This window comes from Rattus norvegicus, chromosome 6, assembly GCF_036323735.1.
Source record: "Rattus norvegicus strain BN/NHsdMcwi chromosome 6, GRCr8, whole genome shotgun sequence".
Taxonomy (NCBI): Eukaryota; Metazoa; Chordata; class Mammalia; order Rodentia; family Muridae; genus Rattus; species Rattus norvegicus.
This window is the reverse complement of record NC_086024.1, coordinates 15,413,061-15,431,182: the sequence shown is the minus strand read 5'-3', so window position 1 is coordinate 15,431,182 and position 18,122 is coordinate 15,413,061. Positions and strand designations below refer to the sequence as shown.

Sequence of the window (18,122 nt, the reverse complement as noted above, 5' to 3'; positions counted from 1 at the left end):
TTTTTTTTTTTTTTTTTTTTTCTTCCTTTTTTTCTTTTTTTCGGAGCTGGGGACTGAACCCAGGGTCTTGCGGTTGCTAGGCAAGCGCTCTACCACTGAGCTAAATCCCCAACCCTACAGTGCTTTTAAAAAATTGATAGAATCCCAGCCTTAAAATAAAATCAGTTTGGAACTTTATTTAAAAAAAAGTTAATTTATAAAAGAATAAATAAATATACTCAAAAGGGATATAGCAGTTTAAATTCAGTCAGTTGGGTGCTGTTCATTCAGAACAGTGACTTCAAAGAAAGCCTAGGTTATAAGTCACTGCAGGGAGGAGCACTGATGGCCTGATGGCAGATGGCTGGCAAGGCTGCTTCTCAGGGCGTATTGGTTTGTTCTGAGACAACTCATGGTCCTCCTGCCTCATCCTCATAGGTATCTGGGATTTCAGGAGTATGGTACTATGCCCAGCTGAATTTTAAAAAAGAATTCTAACCAAGTTGCATTTAACAGTTTTCTCTTGAAAATTCTGAGCATGGCTGCTGGCACATTCTTTAGTTTTTTTGGATGTATAATCCAGGGTTTCCTCAAACTCTTAATCCTCTTGCGTCCACCTCTCCTTGCTGGGATTACAGGCGTGCACCACCACAGCCAAAGCCAGTCTCCTGCATAATCTCAGAGCGCTTTGGAGAAACACTGATAACAGCTCATGTAGTTCACACCTTCAATTCCAGCACCTGGGAGCCAGAGGCAAGTGACTTCTGTGCCACCTTTGTTTACACAGTGAGTTCCAGGACAGTGGGTGACATAGAGAGTCTTATTTAAAAAAGAAAAAAAAATCAAAGGGAGACAAACCAGCAGTATCAACAGTCTACTGGTACCTTGTCTGTCTGCAGAGATTCTGATGCAAAGGGAGACAAACCAGCAGTCCCAACAGTCCACTGGTATCTGGTCTCTCTGCAGAGATTCTTATTTAGTTGGTCAGATTCTGTCTTATGTGCTGGGTTTAAAAGTTACTGTCTTGATGACTGGAAAAGGGCTCTTCACAGGACCCAGGTTTAATTCCCAGCACCCACATGGTGGCTCACAATATAACACCAGTTCCAGGGAATGTACATTCAGGCAAAACACCAGTTACTGCACTTAAAAATAAATAAAACATTTTTCTAAAAGTGTCTGAAAAACAGCATCAGGAAACTTGTGCTGTTACCTCAGTAAGTTGGGTAGTTCTGAAAATACCTAAGAATAAATGGAGCATTGCAGACAAACTATGACAAATAAATATGAACATTTAACCTTTTTTTTTCTTTCAGATTCGTTACTAAACATGGGTGCATTTTTGGATAAACCCAAAACTGAAAAGCACAATGCTCACGGTGCAGGGAACGGTCTGCGTTACGGTCTGAGCAGTATGCAAGGATGGAGAGTAGAAATGGAAGACGCACACACTGCTGTTGTGGGAATTCCTCACGGCTTGGAGGACTGGTCGTTTTTTGCAGTCTATGATGGTCATGCTGGATCCCGAGTGGCAAATTACTGTTCAACACATCTATTAGAACACATCACTACCAATGAAGACTTTAGGGCAGCTGACAAATCAGGCTTTGCTCTTGAGCCGTCAGTGGAAAATGTTAAGACTGGTATCCGAACTGGCTTTTTGAAAATTGATGAATATATGCGTAACTTTTCAGACCTGAGGAACGGGATGGACAGGAGCGGCTCTACCGCAGTGGGCGTGATGATTTCACCGACACACATCTACTTTATCAACTGCGGTGACTCGAGAGCTGTTCTGTGTAGGAATGGACAAGTCTGCTTTTCTACCCAGGATCACAAACCTTGTAATCCAATGGAAAAGGAGCGCATCCAAAATGCAGGAGGCAGTGTAATGATACAGCGTGTGAATGGGTCGTTAGCAGTGTCTCGTGCTCTGGGGGACTATGATTACAAGTGTGTTGATGGCAAGGGCCCCACAGAGCAGCTTGTTTCTCCAGAGCCTGAGGTTTATGAGATTCTAAGAGCAGAAGAGGATGAATTTGTCGTCCTGGCTTGTGATGGGATCTGGGATGTGATGAGCAATGAGGAGCTCTGTGAGTTTGTTAACTCTAGGCTTGAGGTGTCAGACGACCTGGAGAATGTGTGCAATTGGGTAGTGGACACTTGTTTACATAAGGTATGTAAACTTTTGTTGTTGTTTGAACTAACACACTCTTGATTTTGACAAGTCATGGTAAGTACATTTAAGTAAACATAAAATTTTATAATTTTATGTATTTTCTGGAGAAAACTCTGTATTCTCAGAAACCTTCTTCAAGAACATTAAGCCCCTTTGCTAACTTATTCTGCCCCAGCCTTCTAATTTGAAAAGTGACAACAGATATTTTAAGTTTACTAGCTGGAGTGTTTTATGGCTTGTTGATATTTCAGAAGTTGCTCTATAGAACAATGACTTCTGACCCAAATCCTTGATGTTGACAGTAGTCATCCCACTCAGGATTGCAGAACAGCTAAAACCTTATATGTAGTAGAATTCTGTTATACTAAAGTCAAGCACTATAGAAAATACTGGAAGACTTACCAGAAGCTACATGAAGTAGGATTGTATTCTGATCTTCATAGCAGTTAAAGCTGAAAAGAATGAGTTGCCTTTCATTGACTGTCAGTTAAGATCTAAGATGAGCTTACATCTAACTAAGATATAAGGTTAGTATATAACTTACATAGAAGATAACTGAAATGCTTTTCACATAGATGGTATTACCTCTGATTAAAGTCTTATGAAAATGTGATCTTATGAAAGATTCTTGTGAAATTCCCATAATATCTAAATTGTAATTTGATATAATAATAGCAAAAAAAATTGTAAATTTTAATTCCGTTCTTGGGCCAGGCTTGTAATGTACACAGGTAGATTTCTGTGAGTTTGAAGCCAGCCAGGGGTATATAGAGACCAGCAAATCAGTTTATTCATGTGGATCTTTTTAAGTTTGACTTCACTGGTGACTTATGTGTCCCGAGCCTGAGTTGTTGAGGCACACTGACCTGTTAAAGAGTATGACACTAGATCTGTCTGCTAGGTGCAAGCCTTACTGTTCCATACCACACAAGTACAGGCACCATCAGCAAGCCTGTGAGAAGGCTGTCTGTAGCCAGTTAGATGCTCAGTGGGCAAATGCTCAGAGCCATGTGGGGAGGAGACTACTGACTCCCAATGTGACTTCATCTTTCTCCTTTCCCCCAGTAAATGTTTCTTTTTTTAGTGCATCTTGGTCAAGAAATGGGAAAAAGATTTGATGAGGGAAAAGAGGGGGCTCCATAGAAATAGCAGATATGGGTGAAACCCTTTTTACCATAAAGTGAGAAGAGCCAGCCTCCCAAAGAAGCCAGCTATAGGATCTCAAGTACTTACAGTAGTTCCAGCTTTTCTTTCTTTTTTTTTTTAAACAAGTTTTTTGTTTTGTTTTGTTTTTTTAAGATTTATTCATTTATTATATATAAGTACACTGTAGCTGTCTTCAGATATACCAGAAGAGGGCATCGGATCCCATTACAGATGGTTGTGAGCCACCATGTGGTTGCTGGGAATTGAACTCAGGTCCTCTGGAAGAGCAGTCAGGTGCTCTTAACCGCCGAGCCATCTCTCCAGCCCCTAGCTTTTCTGATACGTAATTTTGCTTACTATATCTTTTCTACTTCTTAGGCTGAATTTACTATAAAGCCGTCAGTGGATGGCAGTCAATGACCAATAGGTAGCAACTCTAAAATGTTTCCTTAGGCTCTTGAATAGAAAGAGTCTCTGCCTTTTTTAGCCTTTGGGGAGTAAAGCAGACATGGTTTTCCTAGAGTAGTAAGTAAAAGTAGCACTTTCTCAAATTATAAAAACATATGGACAGTTAATGGGAAATAAAATCTAGATAAAATGGAAAATTCAAAGAAAACACTCAAACGTTTTCTCCCTACCCAGCCAGGTACTCGCCATTACTATATGAGTCATCTAGGGATTTTTTCTTACGAACTTCTTTTTGAAACTGGGTCACCATATACCATTAGGCCAGCTCCAAAATCTTCTGTTCTCTCCCTGCCCTCTCTATGATAGTATAACCATGCGGGATAATATATAACCACTTTATTTTAATTTTTTCTTAAATTTTCTTTAATTTTCACCATGTGTGATTTACCCTCCCATCCCCCAATGCACAAGTGACAATCGGGGACAGCTTGATATGGAGTTGGTGTCCCTCCCACGCGCCATGAGTCAGGCTTGGCAGCAGAGGCCTTTACTTGCTCTGCCCTCTCAGTGACCAACCTGCCTGAAAGTGTGTATTGTTCTGACTAAAGTGGGTTCGTCGCATGTGCTCTTAGATTACAGCCTCTTTCTCCCAGCAATTTCTTAAGAGAGATCTGGTTTTAGAGTTGCAGATTTTGTCATGACTGCATAGCATTCTAGCATTTGAATAAAGTGGTTATGAGAGAAAAGCCAACAGTTTATCTGGTTGGTAATTTGGACTAAAGTTTAGTTTTAGTACAAAGTATCCTAGGTTTTAGGAACTGTGACTACCTTTGAATGAGATTGAATTGATGCCAGTGGTACGTTCTTACAGGATAGCTGTGATCGGTAAAGGAATTTAATGTCTGTGGCAATGGTGTTAAAAGTCTAAGAAAGAAGTAGCAGTAGCAATAAGAGGTTGGATGGAGCACACAGTTCATTGCACGTTCGCGGAAACCGTTGATCATCATAGATTCTATGAGTGTATCTTTATTCAGATTGAAGTCAGTTTTTAAGAACTTGGTTTTGGATGAGTTAAAGGTTTGCTCATTCTTTAACCTAACAGTGGAAAGTTATTTATGGAGTTAACCTCTGTTTCCATTTCTTAATTCCATGATTTCATTATTCTACTCGTTTGTATTATAGAACCAAAGGTTAGCTCCATTGTAAAATAGACTGAGATTACTAGGAATTTGGAAGGAAAAATTGTATGCATACGGTTAATTCCATGGAAAACAGATGTTTAGTGGGTGTTGCCTGCCTTAGGAGAGCCAATGAAGATCCAGTGATTGAGATGAAATCAGTGTTTTCTGTGCTGGTTCTGTATTACTGACATACACATGCATGCCTGTGTTAACTCTGTTTTCATTAGTTCTACGAAGAGATCCATGAGTATAGCAAGTTTTATTTTATTTGGGCTGGCTTATAGTTAGGGGTTCAGTCCAATATTATCATGAGGACCATGGCAGCATGCAGGCAGCAGGAACTGAGGCGCACTAGGCTTGGCCTGAGCTTGTGAGAGCTCTGAGCCTACCCCCCCCCCCCCACATGCTTCCTCCAACCAGACCATACCTACTTCAACAAAGTGACACATCCTGATAGTGTCAGTCCCTATGAGCATGTGGGGCCATTTTCATTCAGACTACCACACTCATGAAACTTTGGAAGGTTGTGGTAATCATGGTTGTCAGAACAGTACTGCAGGATAGTTGCTTTCTGGGAGTCTGCATTGTTCTTAGCACTTAGCCCAGTTACTGTTTACAGCAGCTGTAAGGCGGAAGTGAGAATTAGTGTTGTCAATGGTAAATCATTTTTCAGGTTGCCATTTACCAGGGTTAAGTTACAAGTGTCAGGTGATGGTCAGGTATTAGCCCCACTTTAATTAGTCCCTATGAAAAGAGGCTTTCTGTTTTTTCTTCCTGGTATGTATTGCCAACTAATTCAGATTTCATAAAGTATGTAACTGCTATTCATGTGATACTTATGATATATAAATCATGTATTTAATCTTCACAGTAATAAGGAAAAGAAAAATTATTTCTAGTTTACAAGAAATGGAGGTTAAACATGAAAAGATAGTCGTTAGTCATAATGTGTTTCTAAAGACAGAATCTAGTTCTCTGGCTCTTCAGGTTTTCTTAGTAGTGATTGTCAGAAAGGATTGGTCATATACGTGTGTGTGTGTGTGTGTGTGTGTGTGTGTGTGTGTGTGTGTGTGTGTGTGTGTTAGTCTGGGGAAGCACTTACTAATCATCTTTCTCCTTCCATCAGGCAGGCTCTAGGCTCTAGGCTCGACCTCAGCTTGTCAGGCTTAGGAGCAGCAAGCGCTTTATCTGCCGAGCCATCTCACTGGTCCTAAAACATGAGGGAGCACAGTGATGATAAAATACAGTGTGCATAAATCTTAGCTGGATATAGCTATGTAAAGAAGCCTCAGGACTTTCTTGGTCATGTCTCTGTAATTTTTTTCACAGTTCACCTTAGCCCAGTTTGTTACCAATTTCAAGTATTTTGTGATTACATTAGACACTATACTTCCTCTTAAGATATTATGTATTATAAAATAGTTTTACTTTCATTCTTTTGAAAACGTACTTACCACTGAGACATGTTCCTATTGTACACTGCATAACCTCTCAAGCCTTGGGAACGCTGGATGTGGTCTCCTCGTGTCCTAGACGGTACTAACTAATTATGAGGATTGGCTTTTATTGTAGCAACCTCCCAACTATCCCCTGTGCTGGGTGAAGACACACTTCTGGACTTCTCTGTGAACATGTACAACATTCATCTTTAACGAACCAACTGCATCAAAATCTTTTGGCCTAAATCTCTTTACCCTTATTTATGGCAGGACAATACCTTCTTTGACGTAATTTGTCAGTTGTTACAGCTGTCTACCAAAGTAGTATAAAGGGAAAGGTATGGAAATAGAATTTCCAAATAGCTAATTGGTTTTTTGTAGTTCGGATAGATTTTTATAAAAATAAAGCCTCACCCTTGCTCTTAGTGAAAATTATGTTGATTATGCAAGAATAGCTCATCCTAATAAACAGAAGGATAGGATCTTTTTCAGCTGCTGTGTAAAAGTCAGAACACTTGGTGTTTAGGGACAGTAATCTTTCCTTAGACGTGGAATCAGCATCAAGTCACACGTGACAAAGGGCTACCTGTAAGTTTCTTTCAACTAATCCTTATAAATGATAGGGTCTATCTTGTATAATTTATAAAGATCAAATGGAGCTTTTATAGATAGCATTGATTAGCAATTGTTTAATAATGTTCTTGCTATTACAAAATAGGAAAAGGTTAGAAGGTACTATTTCTAGGTGTTTGCCAGCTCTTCCATTGGTTCATAAAATTGTTTAAAAAATCATAGTCATGTTTGATGTTTTAAATACCTGTTGTAAGGTTTAATTTTTTTAGAGTAAAAAATTTTTTTTGCTTTAACTAAATTTGCATAATATACTTGTATGTATATAGCCAAATGAAGCATTTCTAACAGTAAATTATAAATGTTGGTGGGTTTCATTCAGTAATTCATTCAGTGTAATGTTAGAGTCCTGGTTTTCCAGATACTTCTTTTTTTTTTTTTTTTTTTTTTTTTTCTTTCTTCTTTTTTTCAGAGCTGGGGACCAAACCCTGGGCCTTTTGCTTTCTAGGCAAACGCTCTACCACGGAGCTAAATCCCCAACCCCTCCAGATACTTCTGATAGGTCTTTTTAACAAAGCTCAGGAGTCTGTAGAGAGATTGCAGGCTAGTGAAGATCTTTCCCTCATTCAAACTGCTCCCATTCCTTTGGAAGGTGGAAGCAGTTCTTCAGGACTGCCTTTCTTTTTTGGTCCTTAGAAGGTGGCAGGTGTGAACCACATAAAGTCAGTGTAAATTCTGGCAGAAGGATTGATAAGTTTAGAGTGGCTGTAACCTAGACTTCATTGGGCAAACCTTCATTCTCAGCCCTCCATGGTGAGTCCTGTAGAATGCTGAGGAAGGGGGAAGCTACCCTTTCTGAGGCTTGTGAAGGAGTGGCAGAAGGAGCATGTGTTTCATGATCTGTTTACCTCTAGCACATAGTGAGGCCATCTTAAAGACAGGAAAAAGCGGGTCACTGGAAGCGCTTTTGGGAAAGCACCAGCTGTGTGCCGTGTTAGCATAAGGCCATCACACAGCTACAGAAAGAGAAGACTTTTTATTACTCAGTCCTGGCGCTTACTGTAGATCCTGTATTCCCTCTTTAATAGAATTTGTAAGCCCATAGTTAAAAGAAGTAAAATGTGTTCTATAAAACAACCTTTTTGTTTTTGTCTTTTTGAGATAGAGTTTCTTTGTGCTGTCCTGGAACTCACTCTGTAGATTAGGCTGGCCTCTGCCTCCTGAGTGCTGGCATTAAAGGTGTGCACCACCACTGCCCAGCAGAACAGAATGTTTTAACTGGCTCTCTGTAAAGAACTGGGATTAGAAAGTTGTCCTTCCTGACCAGGTGCCATATGCCTGCAATCTCACTCAGTACTTGTTAGGCTGAGGCAGGAGGATTGCAAATTCAAGGCAATTCTTGAGACTTTCTAAAACAAAACAAACACAGAAAACCCTGGTGCCCAGGTAAAGTTTATAACTGTTTGATATAACTTCAAAACCGTGTGTGTGTGTGTGTGTGTGTGTACATGGATATGGTGCGTGCAGGCATGGAAAGGCAAAGGACAGCTTCGGGGATGTGATTTTTCTCCCATGTAGCTTCTTGAGTGTCATGATAATTTTCAGCAAAATTGAGTCGAGTTGTGTTATACTGATGAGCATGAAACTCTTGCAGATGTTACTCTTAGGATTATGTGATTTTGAATGAAAAGCAGTTTAGAAGATATAATGGGGTAAGGTTATCTTCATTTCTTAGGCTGTAAACTGGTGGGTAAAAATAGTTAGAACTACAATCCAAGAATAACTATTTTTTTTTTTTTCCGGAGCTGGGGACCGAACCTAGGGCCTTGCACATGCTAGGCAAGCGCTCTACCACTGAGCAAAATCCCCAACCCAAGAATAACTATATTTATGCTCATACCTAGACACTGTGTTCCTTAGGGTTGTAGTTTAAGTGATTCCTTAAGATTATCTAAAGTATATATTCTGGATGGCTAAATTTTAATTGCTGTTAGTAACTCTGGAACTAAATAATAGACAATTGTTGAACTATAGAAAAAATATTCTTTGTCTTTTCTTTAATATGCAGGGAAGTCGAGATAACATGAGTATTGTGTTAGTTTGCTTTGCAAATGCCCCCAAGGTCTCAGATGAAGCCGTGAAAAGAGATTTAGAGTTGGACAAGCACTTGGAATCACGGGTGGAAGGTAAGGCAGGTTTTTGTTTGTTTGTTTGTTTGTTTTGTATTGTTTTTCTTCAGGAAGGAAAGAAAAATATTCATCAGAAGAATACTTAATTTAAATTTTTCTTAGTGGAAGAAATTATTAAAACAGATTTCAAAAGTAAATCTGTATCTGCCTATGACTTGTTGTCTGGGATCAGTGTGTCAGTTCAAGGAGAATGGGTTTCCTTTCTTTATAACTGTCTGGATATGCACTCCAAATGGTATGTGTAAAGATGTGTTGGGGCATGGGTATCAGTATGTTATTTCTTCACTCTAAGTTAAGCCCTGCTTATATTACCTGAACTAATCTTGCTTCCCCTTCTCCTCCCACACACACACACTTCATTTTTATTGTGTTATTGATGCAGCCACCAGAGGGTAGTTAGTGGTGAGTTGGACTGGATCGAGGCTAGTGGGAGAGCTGAGAACTGACCGATACCACAGCAGACTTTGGTTGTTTTCATCTGGGAGATGGGTGTCTCTGACGTGTGGCGGTGCTATAGGCAGAGATCAGGGACACCACTTTACTTCTTACCTCAACAAAACTTGCCTGGTCTGAAACATAAGCAGTGACTCTCCCCTACTCCCTTCCATAAAAATGCCCAAGATAAACAATTTAAGGAAGAAAATACAGTTCACTTTCAGTTTGGGTCCACTTGAGTGAAGCCAGGTAGAATCTCAAGGAAGCAGGGATGTGCTTCATAAGCTAAAGTACGGGGACTGGGAGGTGGGTGCACCAAGGGAGAGATTTGTCCTTCCAAAGCTTGCCCTCAAGTGACCTGCTTCCTCCAGTTAGGCATCCCTTCGTGGTCACCCCCAGCTATGAGTTGATTGGAGTCTCACAGTTGTCAGTTTTAGCACCTAGGGACCAGGCCTTGAGCGTGGTCTATGCCAATGAGCATCTTGTAGGCAGGAGCAGAAAGCAGCAGCGTGTGTCTGTGCAGGTAGGGATTTAACTATTGATGCTACAGCTAAGGGTCAGTAGGGAAGGTTCAATACAAGGAAGCATTTCAGACTCCAGGAGAGTGCATGTGGAGACCTGATTGCCAAGACTCTTTTGTTTGAAACTTGGAAGTAAGGGAGTCATGGTGGAATTAAACTGGAGTGGAGGATTCTGAGGCCAAAGCCAGAATCTGTGAGGCGGATTCTGTAAAGGTGGTATGTGTAGCTTGAGAGGCTTAGGATGTTGGCTTCCTGTGTTAAAAGTAGCATCCACATGCAAGTGTGTGTATTGGGGTAAAATAAGCAGACTGGGGAAGGGACTCAGCACTCAAAACACTTCTGCCTTTGCAGAGGACCTGGGTTCTGCTTCAAGGACCCACAGGGTAGCTCACAATTTCCAGTAGCTCCTGGTGCAGGGGCTCTGGCACCCTCTTCTGGCTCCTCTGACAGTAGGCACACATGTGGTACACAGACATACATGCATAGGCAGGCAAGACACTCATCATACATGTACAAAAAAACTTAGGAAAAAAAAAATTTTTAAAGTGAGTTAACTGGAGCTGGGGATGCGGCTCAGAGCTTACCTCTTGTGTGCACAGTCTGGTTAGACCACGATCTCTGCTGAAACAGAACAGGCTTTTTTAGACTGTGCTCCCATCACTGGGAGGCAGGGGGATTTATTTGGAGTTTGAGGACAGACTGGAGTATAAGCAAGAGTGTCAGAAAGAAAAAAGAAGACACGGGTGTGGGGTGGGGAATCAGCAAGGAGGGAGAGAAGACAGAGGCAGGGTTGAGAAGATGGGTTAAAGCACCTGCTGCAGAAGCAGCAAGTGTGATGATGGAGTTCGGCTGAAAAGCTGAGTGAGTGTGGTCCACCAGTGACCTCAGAATGGGGGGCTCCCTTCAAGGTACCTAGCTGGACTAGCAAGGTCAGCTGGCCTTGGGCTCACTTGAGCCCCAACTCATCTCTTCACCCCCTTAGTCCCTCTGGAAAGTACAGAAAGATGATTGTACACATGCCCCCACACATACACACATGCACCTGTATGCATACACACATACTTTAAAGTGTTTTCTGTAATTACACACAAAAGTGGAGAATGTGAAGTTTTGATTTTACAAGGTTCATTTTCTTCAAATTGCTATAGAGCATATGTATCTAAATGTCAATTTATAAAAATGACTCGGATCTTCTTCCGTGATTCTTATGTAGCCATTGTTTTTGTTTTCCTGTAATGACTTTAGACAAAGCCTCATTGTGACTGTCTCACCACCTCCTCCAGCTGGCTGCGAACCTGTTTTGTAGCTGAGACCCCTTTCCTGATTCTCCTGCCTCTGTCTCCCCACTGCATTCAGGCCTGCACCACTGTTCTCATCTTCTATGATTTCATTATGCTGCTTTCACATAGAATTTAAAATCTCAGCTGGAAAATGGCTTATTTGGTCATATACCTATCAAAAGCATAAGAATTTGAGTTTGAATCCCCAGCACCCATGTAAAAGCTAAGCATGGTGGTGTATCCCAGCGATAGGGCATTCAAAGGTAGACAAACTATAGGTCCAGTTAGAAGCCCTGGCTCAAAGTAAGGTGGAGAATCGTCAAGGAGGAAACAACACTGGCCTTGAGCTGCCTGCCCTGTGTATGCCTCCCTCTGCATATACCACACACGCCTGCCTCAGTGTCCTCCACAGGGGTGAGAGAATCATTTTTGTTGGGTGTAAACCATTCCACTCACTGACTGTATCACTGACATCTTTCTTTACTGTTCTCTTAGCTTTCCACATTTAATTACAGCTTATATTTTATGAAATATGTTAGAATGAACATGTGAGCATCAATCACTTTTTGTGTCTTGTTCTTAAACCTACAGAAATCATGCAGAAGTCTGGAGAGGAAGGAATGCCTGATCTTGCCCATGTGATGCGCATTTTGTCTGCAGAAAATATCCCAAATTTACCTCCCGGGGGAGGCCTCGCTGGCAAGTAAGTAGAAGGGAAAGTGCTAACTCTGCAGTCATTTAAAACTGGTGTTCAAGTCATTGTGGGGAGGTAGCTCATCTATGCCGAGGTAAATACTTCATCTAAAGACGGATTTGTTCAGCGTTAGGTGTGGGCGTTAATGCGTTGCTAGTCCAGAGTTGGCAGAGTTGGTCTCCCCTCTCATTATGTGCCTCCCAGGTATTGAACTCACGTATATTATCAGACTTGGCAGCAAGCACTTTTCTTCTCTGAGCATTCTTACCAGCCCAGGATATTGTTTTCTAAGAAATATATTCTTTGAAGATTAGTGTTTTGCTTAATAAGAACAGTAGATTTTATATGATCAAAAAATTATTAGTTAAATGTGGAAATTGTCCCTGAAAGTATTTAGTGTGACAGTTCTTTCTGTAGTCAGGGCAAAGTATTTGAAATATGAGCTTTAAATTGTACATAATAAAACATATCTTTTTAGGCGCAATGTTATTGAAGCTGTTTATAGTAGACTTAATCCAAACAAAGACAATGATGGGGTAAGTTTACATTTATTTCCTAAATATTTAAAGTAACTTTATAATATAAGTACTAGATATGAATAATTTGCATAATGGTGTTTTATGTAATAACTTGTTTTTCATTTTAAGAATCAGTTAATGTTTTAGACAGTGTATTAACATATAGACATACAATTTTGTTCTATGGAAAAGTTTGTTGTCATTTATCTTTGTGTCAGCTATCTCTGCTTTCTCCTGTGTCTGCCTTTCTTCCTCTTTCTCATACCTTCATTTTGAGGCAAGAAAGTGCTTTCAAATAACTAATTTTTTTTTCAGCTCCCAGCACCAGAGGTTAGTAAGTTATTCTCTTAGTGAACTTTGTGCTCAGGTGAGATAGTTGAAGATATTTTGTTTGGTAGTGATGGTTGTGGCTGTGTGAGTGAGGAACTGAGCTCCACTCTCCTTCCTCTGCTGGCCCTAGGAAGGGCAAGCCGCAGCTGCAGCTGCCCCTGCATAGCTTCCATACTCAGAGAAAACATTGCCTCTCTTTAACTTGGACTCAGTATTTTCTGATAGGGTTTTTAAGTTTGGGATATTTAAAAATAAATGGTGCTAGGGCTGGTGAGTTGGCTCAGTGGTTAAGAACACTGGCTGCTCTTCCAGAGGTCCTGAGTTCAATTCCCAGCAACCACATGGTGGCTCACAACCATCTGTAATGGGATCCAATGCCTTCTTTTTGCAAGTCTGAGGACAGTGGCAGTGTACTCACATATATAAAATAAACAAATCATTTAAAAAAGTGCTTGTTACACCCACATCTAAGATTTAAGGAAGCCATAGTTGGTAAGGAAATTCCTTGAGAAGACATAGACTCACCCTCATGCCTGTGCCTGTACTTGGCACCATCTAGAGAGAACAGCCAGTGTGTAATGTTTTTCTTACGTTCATTGTGTTGCTTTCCTAGAAGTCATTGGATAAGTGTAATAGCTTAGTAAGTATACTATCAAGTGTAGTAGTATAATAGCTTAGTAAGTATACTATCAAATGTAGTAGTACATGCCTTTAATCACAGTACTCGGGGCAGAGGCAGATGGGGTGATCTCTGTGAGTTCAAGGCCAGCCAGAGCTACACAGTGAGGCTCTGTATCCAAAGAGCAGAAACCAAAAGAAACAATAAGATGAGATTTCAGGATTGATGCAGTGTTAGTGAGTTGGATAAAAGAAACATTGTTCATAACAATGTATACTTTGTAGTATTAATTCTGAATCTTTTGTGGCTTGTACTTACCTTATAGTATTCAAGAATTATATTCAAAACTGTGAGCCTTAATATAAAAATACAGATGTAAGAAATCGAGAGAAACCTCAAACAAATGTGTAAAGGGTGTTGACAATTTAAAGGTTGCTGTATTTGAGAGGTGACAGCTGTGTCATAGATGCCACATGAAACATTTATTAGTGTCAGAAGTGAGCCTTCAGAATGTAGTCACTAACTGAATTGGTAGCCATGGGCATATTCCCGTTTTCTCAAGTATTTCAGAATGTAACTTTGGTGGGCAATCCTTAAATATTATATCCTACTGAATTCCTTAATTCCTCAAGAAGTCTTTTCCTTTGAACAAGAGTTGGAAAATGTTTACTTTCTCTACATTTCTTTTTAACCTGTACCACAGTGATAACTACTTCAGCTTGAGTGAATAAGCACCAGGACCTTGAGTTTAAGGGTAAATGCATAGGCCTTAAGGCACTCGCCTTAAGGTAGATTCTATATGACTACCTCCGTTTATTACATAGTTATCCACTTGTGAGCTTTTCGTTGATTTTCAGCACACTAAATTCTGACAGTCAACATAGTGAATTGCAGAGGGAGAGGCATGTCCCACACATGGTCACATCGTGTACCTCATGCTCACACACAAACAGTAAATGAAGACATGTCCTGTAGTTGGTAGTGAATGAGGCTATGCAGAGGTTCATAGACTTGGTGCCGTAGGGTGTGTGTGTGCGTGGGCTTGTGTTGGTGATGAGCTAAGAAATGTGGCATTTCTAATGGAGAAAGGCGTGGTAAAGATATATGGATTTTGAAAGAAGAATGGGGGCAGGGCTCTAACCAGCTAGAGCAGACATGGCTATGGGGAGAGCTGACAGTGGGAATGGTTAGAGCTGTTGCTGAGAGAGGGGCCTCCTGAGCTGTTGAGCGAAGAGCCATGCTTTGCATTAGGAGTCTAAGCGTGGCAGAGTAAGCACTCCACCTCGGTGCTAGGCATTGGGCTTGGGACCTCATTGACACATGCTAGGCCTGGGCTCTAACTGTCCATCGCTCTTCTGTGGCAGTTCTGCCCTTTTAACATTGACTGTAGCAGATTCTAGAGTCTAGAAGTCAAAGAGCTATAAAGTAATTATGTAGGTAAAATAATCTGAACTCATTCTTAGTAGATGCTAGAGTAGAACTTCCACACTCGCTATAAAGACTGACTGATAGTACAGACTAGAATCTTATTTTGGGAAACATTAGCACACTCTTTCACACCTTGAGCAAGTTGCCTTAATAGAAATGGACTGAATAACCAGAGAAGCCGAAGTGATGAAAATCTAAGCATCAGTTACTCCTAGAACCAGCAGGTAGACACAGTCGTATTCCATAAATGCTTCTGAAAGAGACCTCAGCAAATGTCGGAAAAGTTGACAGGATGCAGATGAGCAAAAGTCTGTGAGAGACACGGAAGAGAATGTTCAAAATTATTTTAAAGGGTAAACCTTTTTTGGGATAATAAAAAAATTGTTTAAAGTTAAAAGAATATTCTTCAGAGTTAAGTCAGATTTATTTTTAAACCTAAAGATATCTACTCTGTCAGAGATAGAATTGTTCCTTTTCTAAATACTTTTTAAGAAGTACTATCAGAACTAAATGTTCATCTCCCACTCCCCACCCCCGTGTTTAATAGAGGCTGTTTTTTTTTTGTTTCTATCTTGCTATTTGTTGTTTGTGGCAGGTCCTCATGTGATGAGCCCAGGATAGTGTCAGATTGTTTAGTCGAGGCTGCCCTCTGAACCCCTGACCTTTTCTGCCTGTCTCCTGAGTGCTCGGACTGTAGACAAGAGCAACCATTCCTTATTCTCACATTTTTCTTAGGTTTTATGTTGAAATTTTAAAAGAAATTAAATAAAATTATTTGTCCAAAAGTTTAGTTGGATATCAGCTAGAAATTTAATAATTTAAAGATATTCAGAAAGCTTAATGAAGGCTAAAAGGACTTTTAAGTTGCAAATAGTGTTCTTTTAGTTCAGTATTTTAGAGCCTGTTTAGTCTTATGAATGCAAACAATATTGATTAAATTCCTGACCAAAATACAAAAATCTGAAAGAATCTGGTAGGGCTGATTAATCAGGGGGTTTATAAATCCCCATAAATTCTTGAAAATGTTTGTATATTGAATACATTCTTTATAAGTAAACATATCTCTGGCTTTTTGTCAGTTTCTCAAAGGAGCCGGTGTCCCCACTCCCCAAGAATAATTGCCTAAAGGATTCTTTCTTACAACATCTAGAAGTAAAAGTAGCAGTTATTAAAGTAACCGACAACATCTAGAAGTAAAAGTAGCAGTTATTAAAGTAACCGGCTCTACGATTGTGTCCTTCCCCTTTGCTAGACGCTGATCGTGAGAGTCGGGCTTAATCTGATTCATTTTGACCATAGCCTCAGTACCTACGCAGTCAGTAACAAACCCTGCCTGCTTCAGAGATGTATGTAGCTCACTCAGTTCCCAGCGTAGAAAATGACAGCAGAGCCCCTTCTGGAATAGTACAGAGTCTTCTTCATTTTTGATAGTCTAAAATTCTTTAAAATAACATGAAAAGGTGAGCTTGGATAGATGGCTTAATCTATAAGTATTTACTACACAAACCTAGCACCCGAGTTTGATCCGTGGGTTATACATTAAAAGTAGGACAGAGATGAGACCTGAGGATCCCTGGAGTGTTCTAGCCAGTCAGTGAGCTCCATGTTCACTGAAAGATTAAAAACTGTGGTGAGGAGTGGTTGAGGAAGACACTAGGCATTGACTTCCACCTACATGCACACACATATATAAAAAGAAAGCTAGAAACCTCTAAAATATGAGGTAATAGGTGCTAGCTAGATAGGTAGCTTAGTAAAGTGATTGCCACAGAAGGACAAGTCCCTGACTTGAAGCCACAGTGACCTTGTAAAAACCCAGGTGTGGTAATGCTTGCTTGTATTCCTAGCACCGGGGGGCTGCAGGTAAGTGGGGCTCACTGCCCGGCCAGCCTAGCCTAGCCTGTCAGACCTAGGTTCAAGTGACAATCCTTTCTCAAATAAAGTGATATCATCTGAGCAATGACACAAGAAGTTGACCTCTGACTTGCACACACGTACAATAACAACAAAAAAGATTGCCGGGCTGGAGAGATGATGGTTCAGTTATTAAAGGTGAGGCTCCCAACCTGAATGTCGAGAAGACTGCTAATCGAGATGGAAGTCTGAATTTTTTGTGTATTGCTATGTGATATGTGTACATGTTAGTGTAGGTCTGTGCAGTTATGCATGTATATCTGTACACACTGTAGGTCCAAGATTGTTGGCTAGGTAACCTTGCTTGAGCTCTCCATCCTTAGTTTTTTTTTTTTTTTTTTCGTACCTGGGGACTGAACCCAGGGCCTTGCGCTTGCTAGGCATGCGCTCTACCACTGAGCTAAATCCCCAACCCCATCCATCCTTAGTTTTTAAGTCTCTCATTAAACCTGAAGCTCATCAATTTGGCTAGACTGGCTGGCCAGTGAAGGTCAGGAATTCACTTGTGTTCTCTTCTCCCGCCCCCACCCCCTTCTTGTGTGTGTGCACGTGCATGCGTGTAGGAGGGAGACTGAATGAATGGGCATATTCAAGTCAGGGACAACCTTAGGTGTCCATTCTTGCCTTCTGTGTTTGAGGCGGGTCTCTGTTTCTTTGTTATGTGTGCCAGCCTAGATGGTCTGTGAGCGAACAGCCATTCTCCTGTCTTCACTTCCCATCTCCCTTAGGTGCACCGGTATTATAGGCACGTGCTTGTGTTTAGGTTCTGGGGATGGAAATTCAGGGTGACAGGCTGTGCAGCAGGTACCCTTGCCTAACAGTGAGCCATGTCAGCAGTCTGCTAGCTAATCTTTTAATGTGCTTAGATTTTGTTGCCCTATTTGCACTTTACCTGGATAACTCACCTTGTTACCTTTTATTATGAAAGGATGTTCCTATGGGGTGGAGTGAGCATTTTCTGGTGTGTATTCACAGAGGCCAGAGGTGTCGGTCAGGCTTCCTGCTGTGTCACTCCCACCTTTATTCCTTAGAAAGAGTGTCTTAATAATTCACTACTATGCTGGCAGGGAGCAGACCCCACCTATGCTCCTGACTCCCTATGGCACACAGCACTGGGCCTAGAGGAATGCATGTAGCCGTAACCTGCTTTGTGGGTCCTCAGGCTTGATCAGCTAGGGCTCTTACTCACTGAACCCTCTTCAGTGCCAAGGACCTGTTCTTGTAATAAAATATTTGTTAAACTCTGTTAGTCTAGATGACATAGCCATTTAGGGAAGTTCATTCTTATCTCA

General features: G+C 40.8%; 1 protein-coding gene across 3 annotated transcripts in view; it reads left to right on the top strand.

Annotated features, from left to right (window-relative positions):
- Positions 1–18,122, top strand: part of Ppm1b (protein phosphatase, Mg2+/Mn2+ dependent, 1B) — a 60,743-nt gene that overhangs the window by 29,119 nt on the left and 13,502 nt on the right. For all 3 annotated transcript variants that reach the window (NM_001270620.2, NM_033096.3, NM_001270619.2), the window contains 4 exons: positions 1,296–2,155; positions 8,971–9,088; positions 11,919–12,030; positions 12,500–12,557. In NM_001270620.2, the coding sequence (NP_001257549.1) occupies positions 1,310–2,155; positions 8,971–9,088; positions 11,919–12,030; positions 12,500–12,557 (1,134 nt within the window). In that variant the 5' untranslated portion in view covers positions 1,296–1,309. The remainder of the gene's footprint in view (positions 1–1,295; positions 2,156–8,970; positions 9,089–11,918; positions 12,031–12,499; positions 12,558–18,122) is intronic.